At 31.1% G+C, this 27,496-nt stretch overlaps 4 protein-coding genes across 6 annotated transcripts in view; 3 read left to right on the forward strand and 1 right to left on the reverse strand.

The window, feature by feature from the left end:
• LOC125874324 (vesicle-associated membrane protein 721-like) overlaps positions 1 to 27,496 on the reverse strand; it is a 122,165-nt gene that overhangs the window by 43,114 nt on the left and 51,555 nt on the right. The window lies entirely within an intron of this gene.
• LOC125874319 (tropinone reductase homolog At5g06060-like) overlaps positions 1 to 27,496 on the forward strand; it is a 47,425-nt gene that overhangs the window by 18,891 nt on the left and 1,038 nt on the right. Inside the window, exons 1-4 of one of the 3 annotated variants that reach the window (XM_049555189.1) lie at positions 2,068 to 2,122; positions 22,000 to 22,067; positions 25,903 to 26,110; positions 26,768 to 26,984. In XM_049555189.1, coding sequence (XP_049411146.1) covers positions 2,114 to 2,122; positions 22,000 to 22,067; positions 25,903 to 26,110; positions 26,768 to 26,984 — 502 coding nt within the window. In that variant the 5' untranslated portion in view covers positions 2,068 to 2,113. Of the gene's footprint in view, positions 1 to 2,067; positions 2,123 to 21,999; positions 22,068 to 25,492; positions 25,668 to 25,902; positions 26,111 to 26,767; positions 26,985 to 27,496 lie in introns of those variants that run through there. The other 2 variants (XM_049555190.1, XM_049555188.1) reach the window with 2 other exon arrangements.
• Positions 6,762 to 8,416, forward strand: LOC125874318 (tropinone reductase homolog At5g06060-like). The gene is made up of 5 exons (XM_049555187.1): positions 6,762 to 6,860; positions 6,987 to 7,194; positions 7,452 to 7,668; positions 7,767 to 7,873; positions 8,106 to 8,416. The coding sequence occupies exons 1-5, from the start codon at positions 6,772 to 6,774 to the stop codon at positions 8,292 to 8,294; spliced, it is 810 nt and encodes a 269-aa protein (XP_049411144.1). The 5' UTR covers positions 6,762 to 6,771; the 3' UTR covers positions 8,295 to 8,416.
• Positions 17,719 to 27,496, forward strand: part of LOC125874333 (wound-induced basic protein) — a 120,347-nt gene continuing 110,569 nt past the window's right edge. The window contains exon 1 of the mRNA XM_049555205.1: positions 17,719 to 17,722. The gene's annotated coding sequence lies outside the window, so the exon portion shown is untranslated. The remainder of the gene's footprint in view (positions 17,723 to 27,496) is intronic.

A 27,496-nucleotide genomic window follows, 5' to 3' on the forward strand; every position in this document is an offset into this window, starting at 1 on the left:
AATATTGGGGTAAGTTATCCCAAACAAGATACAAAAAATTTATCCCATCACTATTTATTTTTATCCCTCACACCGAATTATTATAGTATATATATATGGGATCCCTATATTTATAGCTAGATCAACTATGTTTCTCTAAAATTTCATAAGATAGAGCCCATGCTTATCGTATTCAATGCACATGACAATAATGCTCAAATAATTAAAGGCCCACCAACATAAAAATTGTAGTATTTATAGGTCACATATAGTATCTTCTTTATGAAAACAATACTACTATATGCTTGCAATAATATATATTTTTGAATAATCAATTAGCTAGACAAAAAATTATATCAACAAAATATTATTAATACACAAAATTAATACATACATTATATTTGTAATAAACTCTACCAAACGATCTCTAAAGAGAATATCAAAAGATGAATAAAATGGAGCACTACGACCCAAATATTTTTCATGAAAAGGCTATCAATATAAAGATTAACAAATCAAAATAGCACAAAAACATGAAATGTCAGTTTTTATTACTCCTAGATAGTAACAATAATAATAAAGTATTATATTTAATAAAAGAGAATAATTAGTTTGTTGTTCGATTATATTCTAGCTTTTAGAAGTTCTTTTAATTTTGTTTTATTTTTTCATTTGTTGGGATCTAAAATATTGAATTCGGGATTGAAAAAAAAAAACATTTTATATCAAAGACAGCTCCATAACTTATACAAACTTCATAATTATTTTTTTTAAAATCTATTATTTAATAATAAAACATATTAATAAATATCATATGCATAAATTTTCAAGGATTCTTGGAGCTATTTTTCAAGCTTGCGTTGTTAAAGTTTGATTTATGTGATAACAAATCTTAAATTTAATCAATTACCTTTAATTAATTGCAAAACATATGATGAGTATCATATGCATGATTTCGGAGCTATCCTGGGAACAGGTTATCCCAGGATTAATTATCCTGAGATAACTTATTTCATCACTATGGTATAAACGGTGGGACAAGTTATGCCAAATATGACAACTAAACAAGAAACCAAAATATTATCCCTAGACTATTTTTTTATCTCATGACTATTTATTCTTATCTCTCACACCAAACGACCCCTATAATTCCAAAATTTGTTGTACTGGTCGGCAATTACACTTAAATAAATGATATATATAAGTATATAACCTAATTTTCCGAATCTGCACGTGGAAAATGTCGAAAATTTTAAAAAATAAAATAAAAATAGTTATAGTATATATATCTATATATATATATAGATATTAGTTGGAATATTACTTTATACTGTTTAAATTATTGCAAATCAGTGTACTCCTTTAGAGTCAAGAGTCACGTGAAGTTGCACACTTAAAAAAGGAAAAAAAATCGTTTGATTCCGATGGCGAGGAGATACGAAATTTAAAAAATAAAGAGATATTTATAAAAAATTATGGTTTAAAACAAGTAGGGTATAAATTATTTTATTAAAAATAAAATAAGTATAAATAAAATTATTACTAAAGATAAAAAAGTATTTTTGTTTTTTAGATCGATTAAAAAACATAACAATAACATATTCATTGTAAAATTTCATAAGTGGAATTTTGAGAAAGATAGAATGTACATTTATTATATTTTTATCTCATAATAAAAAAAATATAACTATTTCCAGAAGATTCTCAGCTTAAATAAAATATTTTAGAATAGTTTGAAAAAAGACGGAGGAAACTCAAACTACTATTGTGTTATTGAATATGCCGTTAAACTACACAAAATTGAATAAAAATGTCATTTGTTATAGTATAGTTTTAAAATGTCTCTATCATCAATAGTTTGATCCAGAAATACTCGTATAATAGCCTAATAAGTTTAAAATGTCCATTTTCTAAATAAATTTATATACAAAAGCTACCAATGTTCAAACTAGAAATAGTGAAAATTGAAATATTTTATATATAGTCTAGTAACTATCAATTGAAGAATATGACCAGACAAGCTAAGATAATCTTAGTACTATTTATAGGCTGCTTATAGGTACCTTATATTTTGTTGTATAGTTGTTATAAATTTCTTGAATAATCAACTAGCTAGACAGAAGAAACACACAATATGGCAAAGGTTGGAGGATCTAGATGGTCACTTAATGGTTTGGTGGCTCTTGTAACTGGAGGCACTTATGGAATTGGGTGAACCTTTTTATCACTTTTTTTTCGAGTTTAACTTCTATATTTTTATATTATCACATCATTTTGGTTACTCTTATTTTGCTGTAATTAAATGTTTAGATACCATGTTAATGTGTATATTTATCATGTCATGAAAGATCACATTAGGTCTTCAAGATAGCAACCTTCAGTTCTTTCACTGGACGTTAAATAGTCAATTCAGGACTCATGTACATGTTTTTTTTTTGTAGGCATGCAATTGTGGAGGAGCTTTGTGAACTTGGTGCAAAAGTGTACACATGTTCAAGGAATGAATCAGTCCTCAATGAATGTTTGAATAAGTGGACTGACAAAGGCCTTCAAGTAAAAGGTTGTGTATGTGATGTATCATCTAAAGAGCAAAGAGTACAACTCATGGAAAAAGTTTCCTTGGAATTTGATGGAAAACTCAACATTCTTGTAAGAACTATATATTTAATAATTCCATATGACCAATTTAAATATTGTGATTTTAAACATGCATGATATATATGTACTTAGATTATTAGAATTTAAGAATAACCAAGTACATAATACTACTAAAAAGAAAAGTAAGACACTTATATTGATACGGAGGGATATATATGTTGGATATTAATTGCCCTGCATTTCTTATCATAAATAGGTTTTCCTTTTCCTAAAATGAAAACAAAAAGTCTCCATATTTGGCTAATTTTTTCTTGTAAGGAAAAATTTAGGACTTTATAAATAGAGGCTCTTTCCTTCTAACTTAATAAGCATTCACAATGTAGTCCTAGGGGCTTTGAGAATTTTGGTAAGAGGGGAGAATTTACGGGACCTCTTTGTATTCCGTGTGAATTGAGTGAGGTTATTTCTCTCTATATTTTGTACTCTAACATGTTTATATAGTGAATTGCTCATCTCTTTTGTGGATGTAGTTCGGTTGACCGAACCACATTAAATCTTTGTATCTTATATTTCTCGTTTATCTTCTTACTCGTGGTCTATTGAGGTTTGTTTTGTTAGCTTCCTCATGACACCTAATCATTTTGGTCCTAACAATATATTGCCTTATTATGTTATAATATTGTTGTTGTTGTTGTTGTAGATAAACAATGTTGGAACAAACATTTGGAAGCCTACTACTGAATATACTAGTGAAGAATATGCACATATGATGGCTACAAATTTAGAATCTTCATTCCATTTGTGTCAACTTGCTCATCCTCTTCTTAAATCATCTGGATCTGGGTCTATTGTTTTCTTGTCTTCTGTTGCTGGTCTTGTCCATCTATCTGGTACTTCTATTTATGGAGCAACAAAAGGTACTCTTATACTCATGTATCTTTAATTAAATAGTGAGTAATATAGCTACTAAGGTACGTATTGAGGGGCGGAGCTAGCATACTGTTAGGGATTCATCCAAACTCCCTTCGACCATGTTGATGTCGAACCCCCTTCAATTAGTTCGTATGTTAACTTCTTCAGATTTTGAATCCCCTTATTAAAAATCCTAATTCTGCTACAATACGTAATTGACTAAGCTTATATATAAGTTGATTGATCCAACTGACTAGTCAACATATTTTAGCTTAATACTTGTTTGATAAACAATAAAGTGTTTATAAGACAAAGTTGTAAGTTGATCATCTTCTATGATTTTTCAGTTTATAAACACTTTTGATTAGACTAAATAGTTTACCCTTAATATTGTTTAAAATTTACAATATATATATATATATATATATATATATATATTTGTTGTTCCTCCTTTTCTATGCTCGTAATGTTTACAAAATACTTTTAAGTATATTTAAGTCATTCTAAAAAAACAACTAATAAACATTTTTTAACTAGACACATCAACTACTTATTAACACTTTCGATACTTGTGTCCAAACAAGTAACTATTTATTTATACAAACAATTTCAATATTTAAAAAATAATTTTCAATATTTAAAACTTATCAGCTATTTACGATCAATGATCCAAGCTCGACTTTATATTTATTTATTTATTTTCTTATTAACTTAATTATAATGACAGGGGCAATGAATCAGCTTACACGAAATTTGGCTTGTGAATGGGCAAAAGATGGAATTCGTGTTAATGGGGTTGCACCCTGGTACATTAACACTCCCCTCGTCGAACATGTAATATTTCTCTCAACTTAATTATATCGTTCAAATATGTACAGTTTTTTTAATACATAGTATAAATTATTTAATTTATTTTTAATTATTTACATAAATAAGGAAAAAAATTAGTATAGGGACAAACACAAAGGTGGATATAAACCTCAATAGCTAGATTTGTCAAAAAGGGCAGGCCCAAGCCTTGCGGGCCAAGGAATTTGAAGGGCTAGAGCGGGCCGATCCTTCATTTGGAAGGGCTTGAAAATGCTCAACCAAACCCAACCCTAGAAAGCCAGAGGGCTGGGGGGGGGGGGGGGNGGGGGGGGGGGGGGGGTTAGACCTTTTTTTTTCTTTCTTTTTTTCATTTTTTTTCTTTTCAAACTTAAAATTCTATAACGTCAAGAAAATGAGAAGATTTCAAATCAAATATGACAAACAATGATGTTGTTTTAATAACACTAGCAGAAATCTAGTGTAATTAGAATGTATCTAGGATACTAGATATACGAGATACATGAATCTGGTGTGATGCATCCCAGATACGCGAGTGACAAGCGAGATGGGAGGGAGGTGAGGACGCGAGATTTGTTTGTGTATCCTAGATACATGTAAATCCACTTGGATAGAGTGTATCTAGAACAAATGAACCTAATTTTGAGTTCATGTATCCGAGATACAACATAGCGTGCCTTTAAGTAATTAGCTCAAATACTAGCGAGATTATTGTAAGTTACTCTTAAATAAATAGTTTTGGCCCATAGCCGACCCCGACCCGTCCCCAATCAAGCCTCAAGGGCCAAGGACTTATATGGATTGTCTTAAATGAGCTTGAAAAATCCTATCCCAATAACGGGTTGGGTTGGGCCGGCCCCATGGGCTAAGCCCATTTTGACGACTCTATCAATGGCTTTAAGAAATTTACTAAACAAATATAAATAATAGTTTTCGAATCCAATAAATTAAAATATTTTTGTATCAATGGCTTTATACGTTCACTTTGGATAGACCTAATATAATTAGGAGAAAGGGTATATTTGAGCGACTTATTAGGTAACATTATAATATATATTTTTGTATGAGTAGTATAATGAAGGGTAAACTTGATCCTTATTCTATAGCGAAAAGACAAATTTGACCCTTTTGATGGCTTTGTATTCACAGTTGCTGGGGGATAAAGAATTTATGGAAGGGGTAGTATCGAGAACTCCTCTTAAGCGTCCTGGAGAAGTTGAAGAAGTTTCATCAATGGTAGCTTATCTTTGTCTTCCTGCTGCTTCTTATGTTACTGGCCAAGTTATTGCAGTTGATGGAGGACTCACTGTCTATGGCTTCCAACAGCCTGGCTATTAATTATGAATAGTCGGACAGAAAAAAACTGCAGTTAGTTTGATAATAATGATCGAGTGATATTACTTGTTCAGCTCAAACTTAAGGACTTGTTTGAAAATGGTAGTGTAGAATTTCTAGCCACCTAGTACTTTTGTAATAATGTTGTATTTAATTTGGTCATGTTTTGTGTTTTCGTTGAACGGAAACAATCTCTCTCTGCCTTGATAGAGGTAAGATTGTGACTGAGTGTGTTGTTATTATTATTGTTAAAAATAATGTTGGTACCAACATACCAAGAGTAACTTTAATTAAAATTTATGATTTTGAACATGCCACACATATTTCTAAAAAGATGTCATTAAGATAAATGGGAAGTCAAACTAATTTTAGTGATATGATCCCTTCCCTACAAGTACAAAGTAATGCTAGAAAGCCACTCGTTTTTACAGTCCACCATGTGTTGTTTATTTTATTATCATATGTTTGAAGGCGACGTTGTTACGACTTACGAATCTATCTCCTCAAAAATCGTGTTGATATAGAACATGAAAAATCACCGACACTAAACAAAAATCGCTTGATGAAATGAATAAGATTTCTTCAATTTTAATCAAATATCATGGGAGTTAGCTCGAGTATTTAATTGCTTTTTAATTTCAGTTTTTCACGTGACATGCATGTTTAAGACCACAAGATTAAACGCATTTTGGTACTATATTGTCATCTTCCACATGGTTTAGCTACGGGGTCGTTTGGTTGGGAACAAGTTATCCTAGGATTAGTTATCCTGGGGTTAGCTATCTTCGGATAACTTACCCCACCATGTTTATGAGATAACTTATCCCATCGGCCATCACTATGATATAAATGGTGGGATAAGTTATCCCGAATATGGCAACCAAACAAGATACAAAATTTTTATCCCATCACTATTTTTTTATCCCGTCACTATTTATTTTTATCCCTCACACCAAAAGATTATAGTATAAGGTTTTGAAAATAAAAAATGTATATATTAGCTGTACATACTACTTTATATAATGTTTAAATTTTTTTAGAGCAATTAATTAATTAATATATATATTTTCCTATATATACACACACAATATCTTCGAAGCAAGAAAAAGTAGAACTCAAATGGCTAAAGTTGCAGCGTTTGCCAAAAGTTCTATATGGTCACTTAATGGTTTGGCTGCTCTTGTCACTGGTGGCACTACTGGAATTGGGTACTTTACATTTTTAATTTCACGACGATGATATAGTATAAAAATTTGTTACATTTGTTATTAGTAGTTGACTTGTTGTTCGTGCATATAACTTAAATAGTTAATAAAAGTTTTTTTTTTTTTTAGTCATGCAGTTGTAGAGGAGCTAGGTGGACTTGGTGCAAAAGTGTACACATGTTCCAAGACAGAATCAGAGCTTAATGAGCCAATGCAAGATTGGGCAGACAGAGGCATACAAGTGAAAGGCTCAGCATGTGATGTAACTTGTAGAGACCAAAGAATTGAGCTCATGAAAAAAGTTTCCTCTGAATTTGATGGAAAACTTAACATTCTTGTGAGTACCATAAATCCATCTTCTTATTATTAGTCAAGCCGAAGCACTAGATCCGCCCCTTTGGCCTTGTCATTATTGTTAGTGAGGATTCGTATAGCTGATCAACCTAGCTAAGTACTTGGATTAATCGAGACTATGGGTTTGTGAAATTGATAGGTCCAACACTTGAAATTAACATTTAATGTTCATTCAGTATAATTTTTTTTTGAAAAAATTTGACCAAATATACTATTTATTGCCTTATGTTGTTGATGTAGATAAACAATGTTGGAACAAACATTTGGAAGCACTCTATCGATTATAATGCTGAAGATTATGCACACATGATGGCTACCAATTTAGAATCTTCATTCCATTTCAGTCAACTTGCTCATCCTCTTCTGAAATCATCTGGTGATGGAAGTATTGTTTTCACTGCCTCTGTTGCTGGTCTTGTCCATGTCTCTGGTACTTCTATTTACGGAGCAACAAAAGGTACTCTACTCGTGCTTTTAGTTTAAACATCAGGTGCGAGTAAGTTTTTACCTACTACTCATCATACCATCTTCCTTTGATATATTAACTGATGGCAGCGGGAATGATTCAGCTTACACGAAATCTGGCCTGTGAATGGGGAAGAGATGGTATTCGGGTTAATGCTGTTGCACCATGTTACACAAACACACCCCTCGTGAAACATGTAATATTCTCCTCTTGTTGATTCTGTCTCTGATTAGATATGAGTCTTTATGCATCAATGCAAAGATGGATTTAAATTGAAAACGGAAAAGGGTCAAAATGTCCTTAAAGTAGGCCATCCTATGGTTCAAAAATGCTCCACTGTCTTAAATGTTGTATGTGCATCTACTTGTCTTGATAAATTTGTCTATAAAAACTGTGATTGATGAATTTTGGTGGTTCTATATGGACAGTTGCTCAAGGATAAAGAATTTTCGGATGCCTTAATATCAAGAATTCCTCTTGGGCGTTCAGGAGAAGTGGAAGAAGTTTCATCTCTCATCGCGTATCTCTGTCTTCCTGGTGCTTCTTATGTCACTGGCCAGATTATACCAGTTGACGGAGGATTCACCGTCTATGGCTTCCAACAGCCTGGCTATTAACTTATACTTGTGGTTGTTTGAATAAAAGTCTTGATCATGTTAGCATTTGCTCATTTTTTTAGTGTTGTAATGTGTATTGTACTGAAGATTAAACTTCATTATATCTTTAAATGTCCAATTTTATCACTTATCATTATATCCATATTGCTTAGTTGATCTTTTCATTATTCAACAATATCATGATTCAGAAACATTATTTTACGACAATAAAAGACCAGTAACATTCGTGTTTCCCCAAAAGAAGGATAAATCTCTGATTCAAGCGTCAACAACAGGAATAGTATTGAGCTTATGGATCTACAATAATCTGTTACATCAATCATTCTCAGTGGAAAGTAATTCTCGCCAAGAAATGAAACGATAAAAACAGCCTTAGTCACACACCTAGTGTTCCTGTTGCCATAATTTGCAGCTCTATGACAGCAGCATCAGTAGATGGCCTATCATTCTTCATATTCTGGTCTCCATGATTGGCATGTTCAACTTCTGAGGTAAATTTACTCTTAGCATCCTCATTCTGTCTTGCTAGATTGGTCATCTCACGTACTAGATGACTTAATTAGCAGATAATGTTGAGTGGCGGTATGAAGTGAGGTGCCCTTGGAACAGCATTAGCCCTCAATGTTGGCTCCAATTGTTGTATTGATCGAAGATGAAAACGATACAATGCAACAAATATTAGTATTTAACATGTTCGATTAACTTCTGAAGCATGTTATATACAACCTCCAATATAATATTTTTTGTAATCATAAACCACAACTCCAATTTACCTACAGAAATTCATGAACAAATATCCATACACAGTAAGAACAACAGAGAACAAAACAGTTCAATAGATTTTCCCAAAGAAATGCTCCACAGGCTAGACCTCTTGCCACACTCAAAATTTATGACATCAAATATATATCATCTCTATAAGCAGCCAGAGTAAAAATTAAGAGAATCGACATATGAAACAAGATCATTTCTAATGGCCGCGATTTTCAATGTAGAGGAAACAAGAACTTTTATTGAGGCACTTGACATGGAAATGCATAATCAAGTCAAATATCAATGAAAGATACAATACACATCTATACTTGCTCACCAACACACAAAAAACGAATAAACTAGAGACTGCAGCTAGCATCAAGCTAAGTATGGAGTACTATAACGTGTAATTCTCTATTTGATAACACAGACACCTTGTTGAAACACAAAATTCGACCTTGCCAAGTTGCAATATCGAAATCATCAACAAAACCAAAACTTTTAGCCCTCTGCTCAAGATTAATTATGGTAGCATTCCATATTTATTTTCCTTCTCATATCCTTTCTATCTCGACAAGAGAGAGTTGTGAAAGATTTCATAGAAATCTTGAAGAATTATTTGGGAAATTTTCTCTCTTTTCACTGAAGAAAAAAAAATGTACAAAGAGTTGCTTACTTATCCATGTAAACTAAGGACTAGAATGTAAATCTAAAAAAAAAGTACGTAACCAACTCTGACTATATACTTTACAGCTCATCCTATTCTAAAATAATCTAAAGAATCTTTTCCTATACAATGTGAATTAATATAGGGAAAATTATGTAGCTAAACAAACTTATACTACTTAATTGTGTATCATAGCTAATGTTTGTTTATATTATCATTCGCAACCATTTAATCTCGATAATAACATTTTTCAGTTCTTCTTAAATGTATAATCGTGTACAACACTCTTTTCCTTACATAAAATGTATCCATTCTCTCTCTTCAATCACTTTCCCTTATTTTCTCCTTTATTCTCTCAATTAAAATTGATTTCAAATTTTGAAATTTCCATTCATTCCCTACCAATTGTGATTCCTGATTTATGAGATTTCTTTTGATTTTTCAGATTTGTATATCTAAAGATGAAGATGGTGTAACAGTTGAGGTAATTTGTATAAAATTATTTGTAAAACTTTTGAAGTTTGGATTTACAATTTATTGTATATTTTCATACAAATCCATATTTTGTATATACGAATTCAATTGTATATTTATGAGGTAAAAGGAAATCTCATTTTAGTTTTTCAAATAAATTACATTTTACTATATTTCTTTGTATTTGGGTTTGGTTTGGGTCAAATCTGTACCCATAGTTGTATAATAATTGTATAATTGTTATTCAAATTGTATAATATTATTTGTATAAACTCTTCAAGTTCGGATCCACTGTTGTATATTTGTTGTTTTCATATGTATTCTTGAGGTTTGTTGTTTGTATAAATTCATATATTCATAAACACATTTTCTCTAAAAACTACCCCCTCAATAACATAGTCAATGTAACAGTTTGCATCATCCCATTTTTTAGAAAATATTACCAAAATATTGATGGAAGACATTCATGTACAAATAGAAATAACTCATGTATACATATACAACACAAGAATTAAAAAATATACAAATATACATTCAACAGACAACTTTTCCACAAAATAAATAATGTAAAATTATACATATACAAATATACAAGTCAACAATCAAATTATACAAGTCCACAAATCAAATTTATGTCAATTATACAACTACAAACATAATTAGTTAACTTATACAAACAACTTTTCCACATAATTTCCACCCAACAATCAATTATACACATACAAATACTAATTTCATCAAGTCTAATTATACACATACAAACACTAAGTTATACGATTCTACAAATAGTGTAAAATTATACATATACAAAACATACAAGTCTATAAACAATCAATGATGATTATACAATTACGAACATATACAATTTGACATAAACTATAGTAGATTATACAATTGATTTATATTTTTATACATTTACGTACTCAAATTGCAGATATCAAGTTGTATGTCTCATCAATTCAAATACAATTGAAAACATATTCTTCACCCGAAACTCCAATTATCAATGGAGTAATTATACAATCACAGATAAATTTAGTTAATTCTCGGTTTATTAAAATACAATTGTAAACAACTGTTAGAATGAAACTCCAATTATTAATGGAGAATTTATACAATTACATATACAAATCAGTTCAATTGCTCTGTTTTTTCAAGTTCTTCATCTACATAAATGCAAATAAAAAACACGAGTCAATACAAATCAAATATACGTTTCTAGCTGAGAAAATTGAGTTGCCGCCGAGATTCGATTGGATGTACGAGGATGAAATCATTTGGGTTGTACGAAGAAGATATAGCTGGAAGGAAAGTCTAACGAGCTAATATTCTGTGAATTAAGGAATTTTATATCTTTTCCTAGCCGAGATCACCGCCATAGCTTTCAAAAATTTGAATTCAATTTTGTATAAAACTTTGAAGAAAACAGAATTGCACAACCGATCACCGTTGTAGCAACTTAAAAATATAGCTACTATTAGTAATTATGTTTAGCTAATGAGAGTAATTAATTTAATTATGATAGCTATATGCGAAAGTTTCCCATTAATATAAGCAAAGTTGTATATTGAAATGGGCTGCTGAAATGGCATATGTGTGCTTCAGATGGGATGAAACCCAAAGATAAAATATCAGGCCCAAGAGACATTTATTCCAGAATAAGGCCCTCAACTCGTGTCCGAATAAACCTTATCTTCTTCATTCGGTTTCTTCATTTTTGCTACTGCCAGTCGGTGATCATGAGTTCCAACATTCCCCCTCAAGTAGGAGTCCGGAGATCGGACACCTAACTTGCCTAAAAAATGTTTGTGCAAGGGACCAGCCAATGCCTTGGTAAAAAGATCGGCAATTTGAGAAGAAGAGGGGGTGAAATTGAGAGAGATGAGACCATCTACCAATTTTTCACGAACAAAATGACAATCGAGTTCAATATGCTTCGTGCGTTCATGAAAGACTGGATTGTTGACGATGTGGATTGCTGCCTGGTTATCACACTTCAAAGATATTGGGAGAGAAGGAGAGACAGAGAGATCTGAGAGTAAACGGACAATCCATGCGAGTTCACTAACCAATCGACGCATGGATCAATATTCCACTTCTGCAGAAGAGAGTGCAACAACAGGTTGTTTCTTAGACTTCCAGGAGATAGGACAACCACCAAAACTAATATAGAAACCACTGACAGATTGTCGAGTATCAGAATAAGCCACCCAATATGCATCACAAAAACCAAAAATTTGGAACGAAGAATTTGAATTGATGAATAGCACTAGTCCCGGATCCTTTTGTAGATAGTGAAGAGTGTGATAAGTTGCCTGGAGATGACTTGTCCTTGGGGTTTGCATAAATTGACTCAAAGTCTGAACATTGTATGAAAGATCTAGACGAGAGTGAGTCAAGTAATTCAATTGCCCTAAAAGTCGTCTATACATGCTGGGGTTGGAAAGGAGTTCTCCAGAATCTGCAGTCAATTTGATGGAAGAATCTAAAGGTGTGGAAGCAAATTTTGTCCCAATTTCTAGATGTTCAGCAATGAGGTCCAGGGCAAATTTCCTTTGAGTAACAAGTACTCCATCAGGTACATGTAGGAATTCCATACCTAAGAAGTAATTAACAATCCCCAAATCCTTAATTTTGAATTCTGTGTTGAAAAGCAATTCCAACTCATCAATTTCCCTTTGATTGTTACCTGTCAACATGATGTCATTGACGTAAACAACCAGTATAGTGACAAGGGTACCTGAAGACTTAGAAAAAAGTGAGTAATCATTTAATGATGCAACATAACCTCATGTACCCAAAGCTGCTAATAGATGTGCATAACATTGGCGCGAGGCCTGCTTAAGTCCATAAAGAGACTTACGCAGCCTGCAAACATGCGAGGGAGATGAAGAAGTCATGCCAGGTGGAAACCGCATGTAGACCTCTTCATTAAGGTCCCAATGGATGAAGGCGTTGTTTACATCAACCTGAAAAAGAGTCCAATTGTATTTAACTGCTATGCTAAGAAAGCAGCGAACGGTTGTCATCTTTACCACAGATGAGTAGGTTTCATTGTAGTCGATCCCTTCTCACTGTATGTCTCCACGTACAACCAATCATGCCTTTAAACGTTCCAAACTCCTATCTGACTTAAGTTTCATTTTGTACACCCATTTGCAGGGTAATGACTTCTTTCCAGGTGGTAAAGGTACCACGTCCCAAGTAGAATTGGACGCAAAAGCATCCAACTCTTGTTGCATAGCAAGTTGTCATCCAAGGTGTGAGACTGCTTCATGGTAAGACTTGGGTTCCCTTATGTCACTTATAGCATCACTAAGATTCCGATTGTGTGTGCTAAAAAAGAAATAATGAAAAGAATCAAGAGGAAAATAAGAAACATTAGGTGAAATCACAGTAAAGGCACTATCACAAATAAAATCACCTAAATGTCTAGGAAAAATAGATTTTCTGGTTGATTTGCGCAAATCTTCTGCCTCAAGTAGCACATGAGAGGGAATAGGTGCAGTAGTAGGAAAAAAATCAGGAGTAGAAACGATGGGAGCTGGAGAAGAAACAGGATCGCAAGGTGAAAGAGAAGAGTCAAAATGATCCTCAAGATTTGGAGGAGGGTTGTTTAAGGGAGTACAAACCCGATGAGATGTGGAAGGAGTAGGAATAGGGGATTCTGGGAACAAAGGTCCATTTGAAAGAAAAGACCCTGGGAAAAGTTTAGACATAGGTTCTGATTTGGTGAAAGGAAAAATAGACTAAGTAAACTTCGCATTTCTACTCACCACAACCTTATCGCACGTTAGTTGTAAAATATAATTTTTGCTTCGTTATTTGATAGGACATACAATGTTTTACTTGAATATACTACATATATGTTTGTGCAAAAAATAAGTTAAAAAAGACATACATACTTTAAGTATTAATAAAAGGGAGTTGATCAGATGATAATGTAACACCCCAGAAAAAAAAAATTGAACTAACTTGAACCATCCTTCGTTGTGAGTAGGATTTTATCGAGGAATTAAAAAATTTTAATTGTTAAGGTCACTAGACGTAGCATCTTGAGTAACAAAAAGAATCGAATTGGAAATAGCAAAATCTGAAATTTTGCAAGTTATGCTTAAGTATGAGTTTTGGGTCGACTTCAAATGACCATAACTCCTAGCTCAGGATGAGTTAGGTGTGCTATCAGATACCGTAGGAAAGACCATTTAATTATCTTTCCAATGCCACCGAGTTTTTTAAGTTTTGAGTTGTGATGAGTGAGATATGACCTTTTGAAGTTAGGCTGTTTAGTTAAGGAAAGTTAGCCGAAAATAGTGAGGGGTATTTTGGTCTTTCCCTACCCAATCAGATTTAATTCATTTTTAGTAAGGTTTTAGGGGTCTAATCTGATTAGGTTTAATTTTATAATCCTAGTTTACGCCTTTTAGTTGAGAGTTCAAAAAAAGAAAAGAAGAAGAGAAAAGAGGAGAAAAGACAAAGGATCGAAGCGTTCATCGAGATTCTTGAGAGTTGTTGCGGATTGTTGCCATGGGATTAAGCCCTAAGAGGTATGTAACCTTCCATAGTGTTGGGTTCTTTCACCCACACACCAATCATGATTTATTCAACGTAGTTTCGTTCTTGAAATTTAAAGATTAGAGTTCTTGATGAGTTCTTGATAAATGTTCTTGAAATTTCATTAAGTTTTGATGTAAGATTCTGCTTGGGTCAACTTTAAACGACCATATCTCTTAGAATATTAAGAGTTACGTGAGCCAAAACCTATCCAATTAAATGTAATTGAATCTACTTTCCAACCCCACCAATTTCACGTCAATCCAATATTTGAGTAAAAAGTTATGACTATTTTAGTAACCTATACAGTGTTGTTACAAATTAGCCGACGGAAAAATATTGAAAATAATTGTTTTTGTCTTTTTACCTCCAAGAAAACCATCAAAGAATTTCTTGACAAACAAAAAGCTCAAAACAATCAGATTTTCATCTTCACTCATGAAAATCGTAATTTTTGGCCATAGAGATTTCAAGAAACTAACTCGAGAATCTCAAGAAAGGTCTTCTTGATTGTTTACCTTCAAGCTAGGGTTTCAAGGCTTCTAATCAAGTTTTTCTTCAAGATTCTTCAAGAACCTGATTTTTTTCAAGTATGTAAGGCTATCATAGTGTTGGACTAGTTCATACTCACGCCCTACATCTACGTTTAAATCAGTAAAAAGGGAATCTAGGATTTTTTCACCTAGATTTGAGTATTCTTGAGATAAGTTGATTTTGAGTTCTTGAGTTCGTGTTTCTTTTAAAAGTTCTATTCCTAATTATCGAATTGATATATTGTTATTGAGATCCTCCATAAACATGAGATCATGAACCTTGAATCCATAATCCACTTCAAGAAAAGTTAGGATCAAAGTCAAGAGTCAAGTTTGAAAGTTCTTTCAAACCTTTTTTGATAAGGCCCCTTAAAGTCTTTTTTAAGAGTCTTCTACAATTACTAGTAACTTGTTTCAAGATTCGAGCAAGTGAGTATGAGGATCAGGAAAATGTATTCATGAGTCTACTTTGTCATCACTAGATCCTTCATATCATGAAACATATATCTTGAATTCATAATTCACATTCAAGAGAGAGTTAAGAATAGAGTTCAAGAATGCCTTTGAGTTCAATTGTGAATCCTTTGAGATCAACTATCAATTCGAACTAAGTTTGAGTAACTAAGTAAGAGAATGAGAAAAGTCATATACATGAGTTCCATGTAGTTGTGTAGACCTACGAGTCAAGTCGTTCATCCCCATAAATTTCGCATGAACTTCATAAGTTGAGTATCTATGAGAGGAGTAATATCTTCATGTCCTAAGTCTTAAGTATTGAGTTTCTAACCCTTTTGAGCTTATATTTCTAATCATGGGACTATTACATGTTACCGATGAAGTCTTTGAGTTGATTGTTCATGCCCATAATTCAGCATGAACCCTATGAGTCGAGCAGTTATGAGATGAGAAGTATCCTTGAGTCCTTGATTCCTTGAGTTCTTGAGTTGAATAGTTCATGCTCATAAATTCCGCATGAACCCTCTGAGTTGAGCATTCTTGAAGTGAGTAGTATTGTTGAAGTTCTTGAGTTCCAAGTATTAAGTTCTATCTTTGGTTATTGAAAACCTTGCATTGAGTTGTTCACGTCCATAATTCGGCATAAACCATATTCTAAGAAGTCTTTTACAAACGTTTTAACTTTGTTTTAAGACTTAAGTTTTGAGTTAAGCAAAGAGTAAAGAGTTGAGTTCATTTCTTCAAAAGAGTATATTGGGACTACGTATTCCCAAAGAGTAAATGTTTTCACATTTAAACAAGAAAGGAAACTGAGATTTCAAAAGAACCTTTGAGCTAGTTTTTCAGTAAAGAGGAAACTATGATTTCCAAGAGAGTTTTTAAGCCAAGTTTTGAGTAATTATCTCAAACCAGAGAAAGAGTTTTGTTTTTACAAACATATGAGCTAAGTAAATTTTGGGAGTAGTATTGAGCACCGATATGGGGATGCGAGTTCAGATAACTCAAGTCTCCATAAATCATGTAGCCTTCATGGGTAGTAAAGGATCATACTTTTTAGATGACTCCATAAGATGCTTTTAGTATAGACTAGTGGATCCACTAAGTTAAGCGTTCTATATGACGACAAAGTATAGGACAATTCTGGCAGCGTGGGTAAGATGTTGTATCACCACTTAGGCTCATAGTGGTGGTTGTTGGTTAGAGAAACTCCCATAGAAACTATATTACTTTATTATATAAGTAAAGTTGAGTTTGTTATTGCATTTTATTTAGCGAACTAAGTTGTTTTTACTATTTTATAAAGTTTTCTATATATTGCATCTCTTATTGTTGCTTTATATTGAGTTAAGTATCCAGAGTTGAGTATCTTGAGTTGAGTATCATTGAGTTGAGTATCTTGAGTTGAGTATCTTTGAGTTGAGTATCTATCTTTGAGTTGAGTATCTAATCCTTGAGTTGAGTATCTAATCTTTGTGTTGAGTATTTATCCTTGAGTTGTGTATCTAATCTCTGAGTTGAGTATCTTATCCTTGAATACTTCTGAGTTGAGTAATGAGTATCATTGAGTATTTCTTGAGTTGAGTAAGTTTTGAGAAGAGGTAAGTATGTTTCCTTTTTATCCAGTTTCAAACCTATGTTTATGTTTTAGAATTCCCCTTACATGCTCGTACATTCCACGTACTGAGCCATTTGGCCTGCATTTTCTCATGATGCAGACACAAGTATTCAGGATTATCAACAAGAGCTTCGTTGATACATCCAGGAGTTCGAGTTAGCTATGGTGAGCCTCCTTGTTTTCGGAGGATTTTCTTTACTTTCAGTTGTTAGGAGGTCGTGGGTCTTGTCCCGACTTCCATCATTGTCATTTAGAGGCTTCATAGATAGACAATAGATTTTTAGAAGTCTTTCAATTGTTTTGTTAAATGTTTTAAAGACTAAAGTTGCCTTTTTATAGCGAGTTGTATATATTTTACTATACAGAGTTTTCTTTGGATTTAAAGTTTGTATTTAAGATTTATGAATTTTTATTTCAGTTTTAAGCTTTTGCATCCTTAAGTTAGTTTTCCGCTTGTAGTCAGCCAGGATGAGGGTTCGCTTGGGGACCAGCAATGGTCTTCGAGTGCTGGCCACGTCCAGGGTGTAGACTCGGGTCGTGACAGATAAGCACTCCAGAAAGGTGAGAGTTTCCGAGGAACAAAAACTTGAAAAGCCTAATTATTGTTATTATATATAAAAATGTGGTACAATTAGTAAACACGATAATAATTCATAATAGTCAATTATTACTATAATTGAATTTAACTTATATACACTTATGCTATCAATATACTTTAATAATTATCTTATACTTGATTCTATAAATATATTTGTTGTAAAGTAATAATAACATAGGAAGAAATCGGAATTCAACATAGTATTATATAAAAAAACTATTTTTTCACCTCATATATAAAATGTAAATTTTAGATTCAGAACAACTACTTGCGATACCTTAGCTCCATCCATGTATACAATAGAGCAAGATACCCACCACCTCTGACTAAAAATATAGTATATATTTTTTTATCTGTAATTGCATTTTCATCAACAGGTCAAAATTATTTTTTATGTATTTATACATTATTAGAAATAAAGATTTTTTTATCGCGAATTATTTGAAAATTTGTGCTATAAAACATGATTTTTTTTCAATCATTTTCCGCCGAACTAGTTCATAAGGAAAATGTGTGGTGTGATACAGATTCTCACTAAAATAGTGAGAAATTACCTAATTTTCTGTATGTAAACATTACTATTTTTTATTTTCTCACCAACCCAATCAAAATATTTATGAAAATAGCTATTGATCATTCTTTTTGATTGTGACACTACAAGTTGGATCCCGTTTGCATTACTTCTTTATATTTTGAACGTAACTCTTCTCAATTAAACTAACCAATGTTTGAATTATTATTTTTTAGACGTTTCAGCAGATAGAAGTCCATTAGATTGGTTTACAAGGATGAAAATAGCATCAAATGCAGCAAAGGGTCTAGAATATTTACATCATAAAGCAAATCCACCAGTCATATATAGAGACTTGAAATCCTCAAATATTTTATTGGATAAAGAGTATAATGCTAAATTATCAGATTTTGGATTAGCAAAACTTGGACCAATGGGTGATAATTCCCATGTTTCTTCCAGAGTTATGGGAACTTATGGTTATTGTGCTCCAGAATATCAAAGAACAGGACAACTTTCTGTTAAATCAGATGTTTATAGCTTTGGTGTTGTTTTATTGGAGCTAATTACTGGAAAAAGAGCTGTTGATCCTACAAAAAATGGACATGAACAGATTTTAGTTGCTTGGGTAAGTCAAAACATTTTCCCTCCTACTTTATTTTTCGAATTTTCATGATTAGCGTTAGTAAGTAGCGGAATCAGGATTTTATGAAAATACTAGAATGTCACATTCAAAACTTGGATGTGTGGTCTATCACAAATTCTGAACCTCCTTTTATATCTTCGTTGATGCAAAAGGGATTCAACATTTTCTATATAATCAGAAAATAATTATGTGTACGCTAGTTGCACAATATAATTTTTGCTTCGTTATTTGATACTACATATATGTATGTGCAAAAAATAAGTAAAAAAAGACATAGATACTTTAAGTATTAATAAGAGGGAGTTGATCAGATGATAAGCACTCCAGAAAGGTGAGAGTTTATGAGGAAAAAAAACTTGAAAAGCCTAATTATTGTTATTATGTGGTACAATTAGTAAACACGATAATAATCCATTATTACTATATAATCGAATTTAACTTATATACACTTATGCTATCAATATACTTTAATAATTATCTTATACTTGATTTTATAAATATATTTGTTATATTGTCTTTATTGCTATTTTTTTTTCCAGGCGGAACCAATTTTCAAAGACACAAGTAGATATTCAGAACTGACAGATTCATTATTTAAAGGTGATATTCCAAAAAGAAGTTTTAATCAAGCGGTTGCGATTGCTACCATGTGTCTACAGGAAGATCCAATCGTTCGTCCATCGATCAGTGACTGGTCACTACTCTCACTTTCCTTTGGGCTGAATCCGGTAAGAGATTCGGGTCACCAGTTTCTCCGATTTCTCCCTCATTGCCCGTTTCATCGTCTGATAATGAAGAAAGTCATGAAGAAAATAAAATTACATAACGAGAGAGAGCAGTTGCAGAAGCAATTGAATGGGGTTCGAACTCAAGAACCCAAAATGAAACATTACCGTAATTTTCACGTATGTAAAATTTTGTGCAAATTAAAAATAATGTTGTCGATTTAATATCATAATTATTCGACTTATAATTGTAAGTGAGTTTGAGTCTGAGACTATATAGAGTGGTCTTAAAGACTTTATATCTCAAAATTAATATTTATTTTCTACTTTATTATTAGATCTCAAGCCCTCATATTAGTCCCTCCGCTTCAATGTATGTGGCGGTGTTTGACTGAAAAATGAAATTTTAGAAATAAAAAACTTTTTAAATTATTTGGTTTAAAACTAGTCAAAGATGTATATTTGTATGTTAATTAAAAAATTGAAGTTAAAATATTTCTGTATAAGAACATATGACATTCTTTTTACCAAAATTGAATTATACTGACCAACATATATGATTCAATTAAAGTCTAAATAATTAGTGGAAAATATTTTCATCAAAAATGAAACAACAAAAGATTTCTGTAGCAACAAGCTGATATTGACCTCAGCTCTGAGCAACATTTTTTATGTGTTTAAGATAAGTTTCTATACATAACATTATAATAAAAAACGCAACAAAACAAAATAAAATACTACTATTTGTTTGTAGAAGCTATTCCCGATGTGATGATACATTGATCTTATTACTCCCATTGTCCCTAATTACTTGTTCATTTTTCCCTTTTTAATTGTCCCTAATTACTTGTCCATTTTGACAAATTAAGAAAGGACAATTTTTTTTACCTATTATACACTCAATTAATTATGTTGAAAAATGTAGAGCTTCTTGAAACTCTTAAGTTTTTAATTCATCTACTTCATAATTAATAGGGATAAAATGGTAAACTCACTATATCAATCATTATTTTCTTAATATGTGTGTCAATTCAAAAGTGAACAAGTAATTAGGGACAGAGGGATTATGATTTACTTGAATCAAGCTGATATTGACCTCAGCTCTGAGCAACATTTTTTATGTGTTTAAGATAAGTTTCTATACATAACATTATAATAAAAAACGCAACAAAACAAAATAAAATACTACTATTTGTTTGTAGAAGCTATTCCCGATGTGATGATACATTGATCTTATTACTCCCTTTGTCCCTAGTTACTTGTTCATTTTTCCCTTTTTAATTGTCCCTAATTACTTGTCCATTTTGACAAATTAAGAAAGGACAAATTTTTTTACCTATTATACACTCAATTAATTATGTTGAAAAATGTAGAGCTTCTTGAAACTCTTTAAGTTTTTAATTCATCTACTTCATAATTAATAGGGATAAAATGGTAAACTCACTATATCAATCATTATTTTCTTAATATGTGTGTCAATTCAAAAGTGAACAAGTAATTAGCGACAGAGGGATTATGATTTACTTGAATCAAGCTGCTTTACCTTTACAAAATAGCCATACAATAGCATACACATCATCCTTACAGACTCTAGCTACTTCTAAGATTATACTAATATATTATATATTGGTATAATCAATCAAATCATTTAAACGATAATGCCAAGTAATTCTAATTAATAAATAGCATTGAGAGGTGAAAGTCTAAGTGGTATTAAATGACATTAGTCGTTTGGTTGGGAACAAGTTATTCCAGGATTAGTTATTCTGGGATAACTAATATATCCCACCATATATATGGTATAACTTATTTCATCACTATGATATAAATATTGGGGTAAGTTATCCCAAACAAAATATAAAAAATTTATCCCATCACTATTTATTTTTATTCCTCACACCGAATTATTATAATATATATATGGGATCCCTATATATATAGCTAGATCAACTATGTTTCTCTAAAATTTCATAAGATAGAACCCATGCTTATCGTATTCAATGCACATGACAATAATGCTCAAATAATTAAAGGCCCACCAACATAAAAATTGTAGTATTTATAGGTCACATATAGTATCTTCTTTATGAAAACAATACTACTATATACTTGCAATAATTATTTTTTTTGAATAATCACTTAGCTAGACAAAAGAAATTTCACAATGGCAAAGGTTGGAGGATCCAGATGGTCACTTAATGGTTTGGTGGCTCTTGTCACTGGAGGCACTTATGGAATTGGGTGAGCCTTTAATTTCTATAATTTTTCTGAGTTTAAATTCTATATATATACCGATAGTATAAATATATGTCTAGATATGCCATGCTAACATACACAGATAAGACATTAATACCTTGGAAACCGCATAATGTCTGCGATTAGTGGTCTCCAAAATGAATCATCTCTGGTCCATGGAAAAATTTAGGGGAGGAAATCGACAAAATAAATTCGTAACATGGAGAAACTCTACCAAATTAAAAAGATTTATTTCACCATGTCCATTATAATGGTTGGCATAACTTGACGATTAAAGCTGGTACGTGTAAGATTGTATATAAAAATAATGCTAAATAAAATATATTAGTAATATTTGTATGTGTAATGCTTGTATTAGTTATACTTGTATTAATTATGAATAAATTATTTCTTATGCATTGTTTGGTTTGATGTACTAAAAATAACATGCATTGCATAAAAATATTTATTTACAAATATATCCTTCACAACTATGGTGGAAAAAGGAATAAAAGGAGTTTTGAGAGGTAATTCATGAGTCTTTAACCATGCTAATACATTTATTAAATTCTTTTGTATTACTAATACCTAGAAATTCATCGTATTAATAATACACTCATCAATACACAATAGAATATACAACTAATAAAAGTATTAATTATATATGACATGAAAAAATTATATCAACAAAATATTGTTAATACACAAAATTAATACATACATTATATTTGTAGTAAACTCTACCAAACGATCTCTAAAGAGAATATCAAAAGATGAATAAAATGGAGCACTACGACCCAAATATTTTTCATGAAAAGGCTATCAATACAAAGATTAACAAATCAAAATAGCACAAAAACATGAAATGTCAGTTTTTATTACTCCTAGATAGTAACAATAATAATAAAGTATTATATTTAATAAAAGAGAATAATTAGTTTGTTATTCGATTATATTCTAGCTTTTAGAAGTTCTTTTAATTTTGTTTTATTTTTTCATTTGTTGGGATCTAAAATATTGAATTCGGGATTGAAAAAAAAACATTTTATATCAAAGACAGCTCCATAACTTATACAAACTTCATAATTATTTTTTTTTAAATCTATTATTTAATAATAAAACATATTAATAAATATCATATGCATAAATTTTCAAGGATTCTTGGAGCTATTTTTCAAGCTTGCGTTGTTAAAGTTTGATTTACGTGATAACAAATCTTAAATTTAATCAATTACCTTTAATTAATTGCAAAACATATGATGAGTATCATATGCATGATTTCGGAGCTATCCTGGGAACAGGTTATCCCAGGATTAATTATCCTAGGATTGGTTATCCTAAGATAACTTATTTCATCACTATGGTATAAACGGTGGGACAAGTTATGCCAAACATGACAACCAAACAAGAAACCAAAATATTATCCCTGGACTATTTTTTTATCTCATGACTATTTATTCTTATCTCTCACACCAAACGACCCCTATAATTCCAAAATTTGTTGTACTGGTCGGCAATTACACTTANTATATATATATATATATATTAGTTGGAATATTACTTTATACTGTTTAAATTATTGCAAATCATTGTACTCCTTTAGAGTCGAGAGTCACGTGAAGTTGCAGACTTAAAAAAGGAAAAAAAATCGTTTGATTCCGATGGCGATGAGATACGAAATTTAAAAAATAAAGAGATATTTATAAAAAATTATAATTTAAAACAAGTAGGGTATAAATTATTTTATTAAAAATAAAATCAGTATAAATAAAATTATTGCTAAAGATAAAAAAGTATTTATGCATACATTATTTTTATAAGAAACTCTACCGATCTCTAAAGAGAATATCAAAAGATGAACAAAATGGAGCACTACGACCCAAATTTTTTTCATGAAAAGGCTATCAATACAAGATTAACCAATCAAAATAGCACAAAAACATGAAATGTCAGTTTTTATTAGATAATAACAACAATAATAAAGTATATTTAATAAAAGAGACAATAATTAGTTTGTTATTCGATTATATTCTAGCTTTTAGAAGTTCTTTTAATTTTGTTTTGTTTTTTCATTTGTTGGAATCTAAAATATTGAATTCGGGATTGAAAAAAAATAAAATTTATATCAAAGACAACTCCATAACTTATACTAATTACTTCATAATTTTTGTAAAAAAATCTATTATTTAATAGTAAAACATATAATAAATTTTCTAAAAAAGATTCTTGGAGCTATTTTTCAAGCTTGCATTGTTAAAGTTTGATTTATGTGATAGCAAATCTTAAATTTAATCAATTACCTTTAATTAATTGCAAAACATATGATAAGTATCATATGCATGATTTCGGAGCTATCCTGGGAACATAACAGGTTATCCTAGGATTAATTATCTTGGGATTAGTTATCCTGGGATAACTTATTCCATCACTATGGTATAAATGGTGAGACAAGTTATGTCAAACATGACAACCAAACAAGAAACCAAAATATTATTCCAGGACTATTTTTTTATCTCATGACTATTTATTCTTATCTCTCACACCAAACGACCCTATAATTCCAAAATTCGTTGTACTGGTCGGCAATTACACTTAAATAAATGATATATATAACCTAATATTCCAAATCTGCACGTGGAAAATGTCGAAAATTTTAAAAAATAAAATAAAAATAGTTATAGTATATATATGTATATATAGATATTAGCTGGAATATTACTTTATACTGTTAAATTTTTTTGCAAATCAGTGTACTCCTTTAGAGTCAAGAGTCATGTGAAGTTGCAGACTTAAAAAAGGAAAAAAAATCGTTTGATTCCGATGGCGATGAGATACGCAATTAAAAAAATAAAAAGATATTTATAAAAAATTATGGTTTAAAACAAGTAGGGTATAAATTTTATTAAAAATAAAATAAGTATAAATAAAATTATTACTAAAGATAAAAAAGTATTTTTGTTTTTTAGATCGATTAAAAAACATAACAATAACATATTCATTGTAAAATTTCATAAGTGGAATTTTGAGAAAGATAGAATGTACATTTATTATATTTTTATCTTATAATAAAAAAAAATATAACTATTTCCAATAGATTCTCAGCTTAAATAAAACATTTTAGAATAGTTTGAAAAAAGACGGAGGAAACTCAAACTACTATTGCGTTATTGAATATGCCGTTAAACTATACAAAATTGAATAAAAATGTCATTTGTTATAGTATAGTTTTAAAATGTCTCTATCATCAATAGTTTGATCCAGAAATACTCGTATAATAGCCTAATAAGTTTAAAATGTCCATTTTCTAAATAAATTTATATACAAAAGCCACCAATGTTCAAACAAGAAATAGTGAAAATTGAAATATTTTTATATATAGTCTAGTAACTATCAATTGAAGAATATGACCAGACAAGCTAAGATAATCTTAGTACTATTTATAGGCTGCTTATAGGTACCTTATATTTTGTTGTATCGTTGCAATAAATTTCTTGAATAATCAACTAGCTAGACAGAAGAAACACACAATATGGCAAAGGTTGGAGGATCTAGATGGTCACTTAATGGTTTGGTGGCTCTTGTAACTGGAGGCACTTATGGAATTGGGTGAACCTTTTTATCACTTTTTTTTCGAGTTTAACTTCTATATTTTTATATTATCACATCATTTTGGTTACTCTTATTTTGCTGTAATTAAATGTTTAGATACCATGTTAATGTGTGTGTGTATATATAATTTATCATGTCATGAAAGATCACATTAGGTCTTCAAGATAGCAACCTTCAGTTCTTTCACTGAACGTTAAATAGTCAATTCTCATGTACATGTTTTTTTTTGTAGGCATGCAATTGTGGAGGAGCTTTGTGAACTTGGTGCAAAAGTGTACACATGTTCAAGGAATGAATCAGTCCTCAATGAATGTTTGAATAAGTGGACTGACAAAGGCCTTCAAGTAAAAGGTTGTGTATGTGATGTATCATCTAAAGAGCAAAGAGTACAACTCATGGAAAAGGTTTCCTTGGAATTTGATGGAAAACTCAACATTCTTGTAAGAACTATATATTTATATATATATATGTCTTGTGATTTCAAACCTGACATGTACTTAGAATATTACGTAGAATTTAAGAATAACCAAGTACAAAATACACTAAAAAGAAAAGTAAGATGCATTTATTGATATTAAGGGATATATATGTAGGGTATTAATTAAACTGAGTTTCTTGCCATAAATAGGTTTTACTTTTTCTAAAATGAAAACAGTAAGTCTCCATATTTGGCTAGTCTATTTCTTGTAGGAAAATGTTTAGGACTTTATAAGTAGATCAACGTTATAATTTCCTTCTAACTTAATCAACATTCACAATGTAGTCCTAGGGGCTTTGAGAGTTTTGGTTAGAGGGGAGAATTTGTGGGACACAAGTGATAAATCAGTTGTGTCAACATCTTTGTATTCCGTGTGAATTGGTGAGGTTATTTCTCTCTATATTTTGTACTCTCATATTTATATCGTGAATTGCTTATCTCTTGTGGATGTAGGTCGGTTGACCAAGCCACATTAAATCTTTGTGTCTTTTGGTATATTTCTCGTTTATCTTTTTACTCGTCTTATATCGAGGTTTACTTTGTCAGCTTCCGCATGACACCTAATCGTTTCGATCCTAACATTATATTGCCTTATTATGATATATTGTTGGTGTTGTAGATAAACAATGTTGGAACAAACATTTGGAAGCCTACTACTGAATATACTAGTGAAGATTATGCACATATGATGGCTACAAATTTAGAATCTTCATTCCATTTGTGTCAACTTGCTCATCCTCTTCTTAAATCATCTGGATCTGGGTCTATTGTTTTCTTGTCTTCTGTTGCTGGTCTTGTCCATCTATCTGGTACTTCTATTTATGGAGCAACAAAAGGTACTCTAGTTATACTCATCTATCCTTTAAAAAATTGAACAATTAGTGAATAATATACATATACGTAGCTATTTGACTAAGCTTATAAGTTGATGGATCATTCTGACTAGTCAATATATATATATATATATTTTAGCTAATTACTTGATTGGTAAACATTAAAGTGTTTATAAGGTAAAAACAGCAAAAAATTATAAGTTGATGATTTTTTATTTCATAAACACTTTTGGTTGAATTAAATAGTTTACTATTTTACCCTTAATATTTTTTAAAATTTACAGTTTATTTTTCCTAAAACAAAACTCTTAACTTGACGAAAGGGAGTTGCTCGGATGGTAAGCACCCCTCACTTCCAACTTGAAGATTGCGAGTTCGAGTCACCAAGGGAGCAAAAGGGGTGGGAGCTCTAGAGGGTAAAAAAAAAAAAACTCTTAATAAGTGTACTTTAATCATTCTAACAAAATAGCAACTAATAAATATTTTTTAACAAGACACATCAACTACTTATTAAT

Source organism: Solanum stenotomum, chromosome 8, assembly GCF_019186545.1.
Source record: "Solanum stenotomum isolate F172 chromosome 8, ASM1918654v1, whole genome shotgun sequence".
Lineage (NCBI taxonomy): Eukaryota > Viridiplantae > Streptophyta > Magnoliopsida > Solanales > Solanaceae > Solanum > Solanum stenotomum.

Coding starts and splice junctions, on each gene's coding strand:
- LOC125874318 (XM_049555187.1), top strand. CDS start 6,772: ATGGCTAAAGTTGCAGCGTTTGCCAAAAGTTCTATATGGTCACTTAAT. Junction 7,669..7,766: donor TATTTACGGAGCAACAAAAG/GTACTCTACTCG, acceptor AACTGATGGCAG/CGGGAATGATTCAGCTTACA. Junction 7,874..8,105: donor ACACACCCCTCGTGAAACAT/GTAATATTCTCC, acceptor CTATATGGACAG/TTGCTCAAGGATAAAGAATT.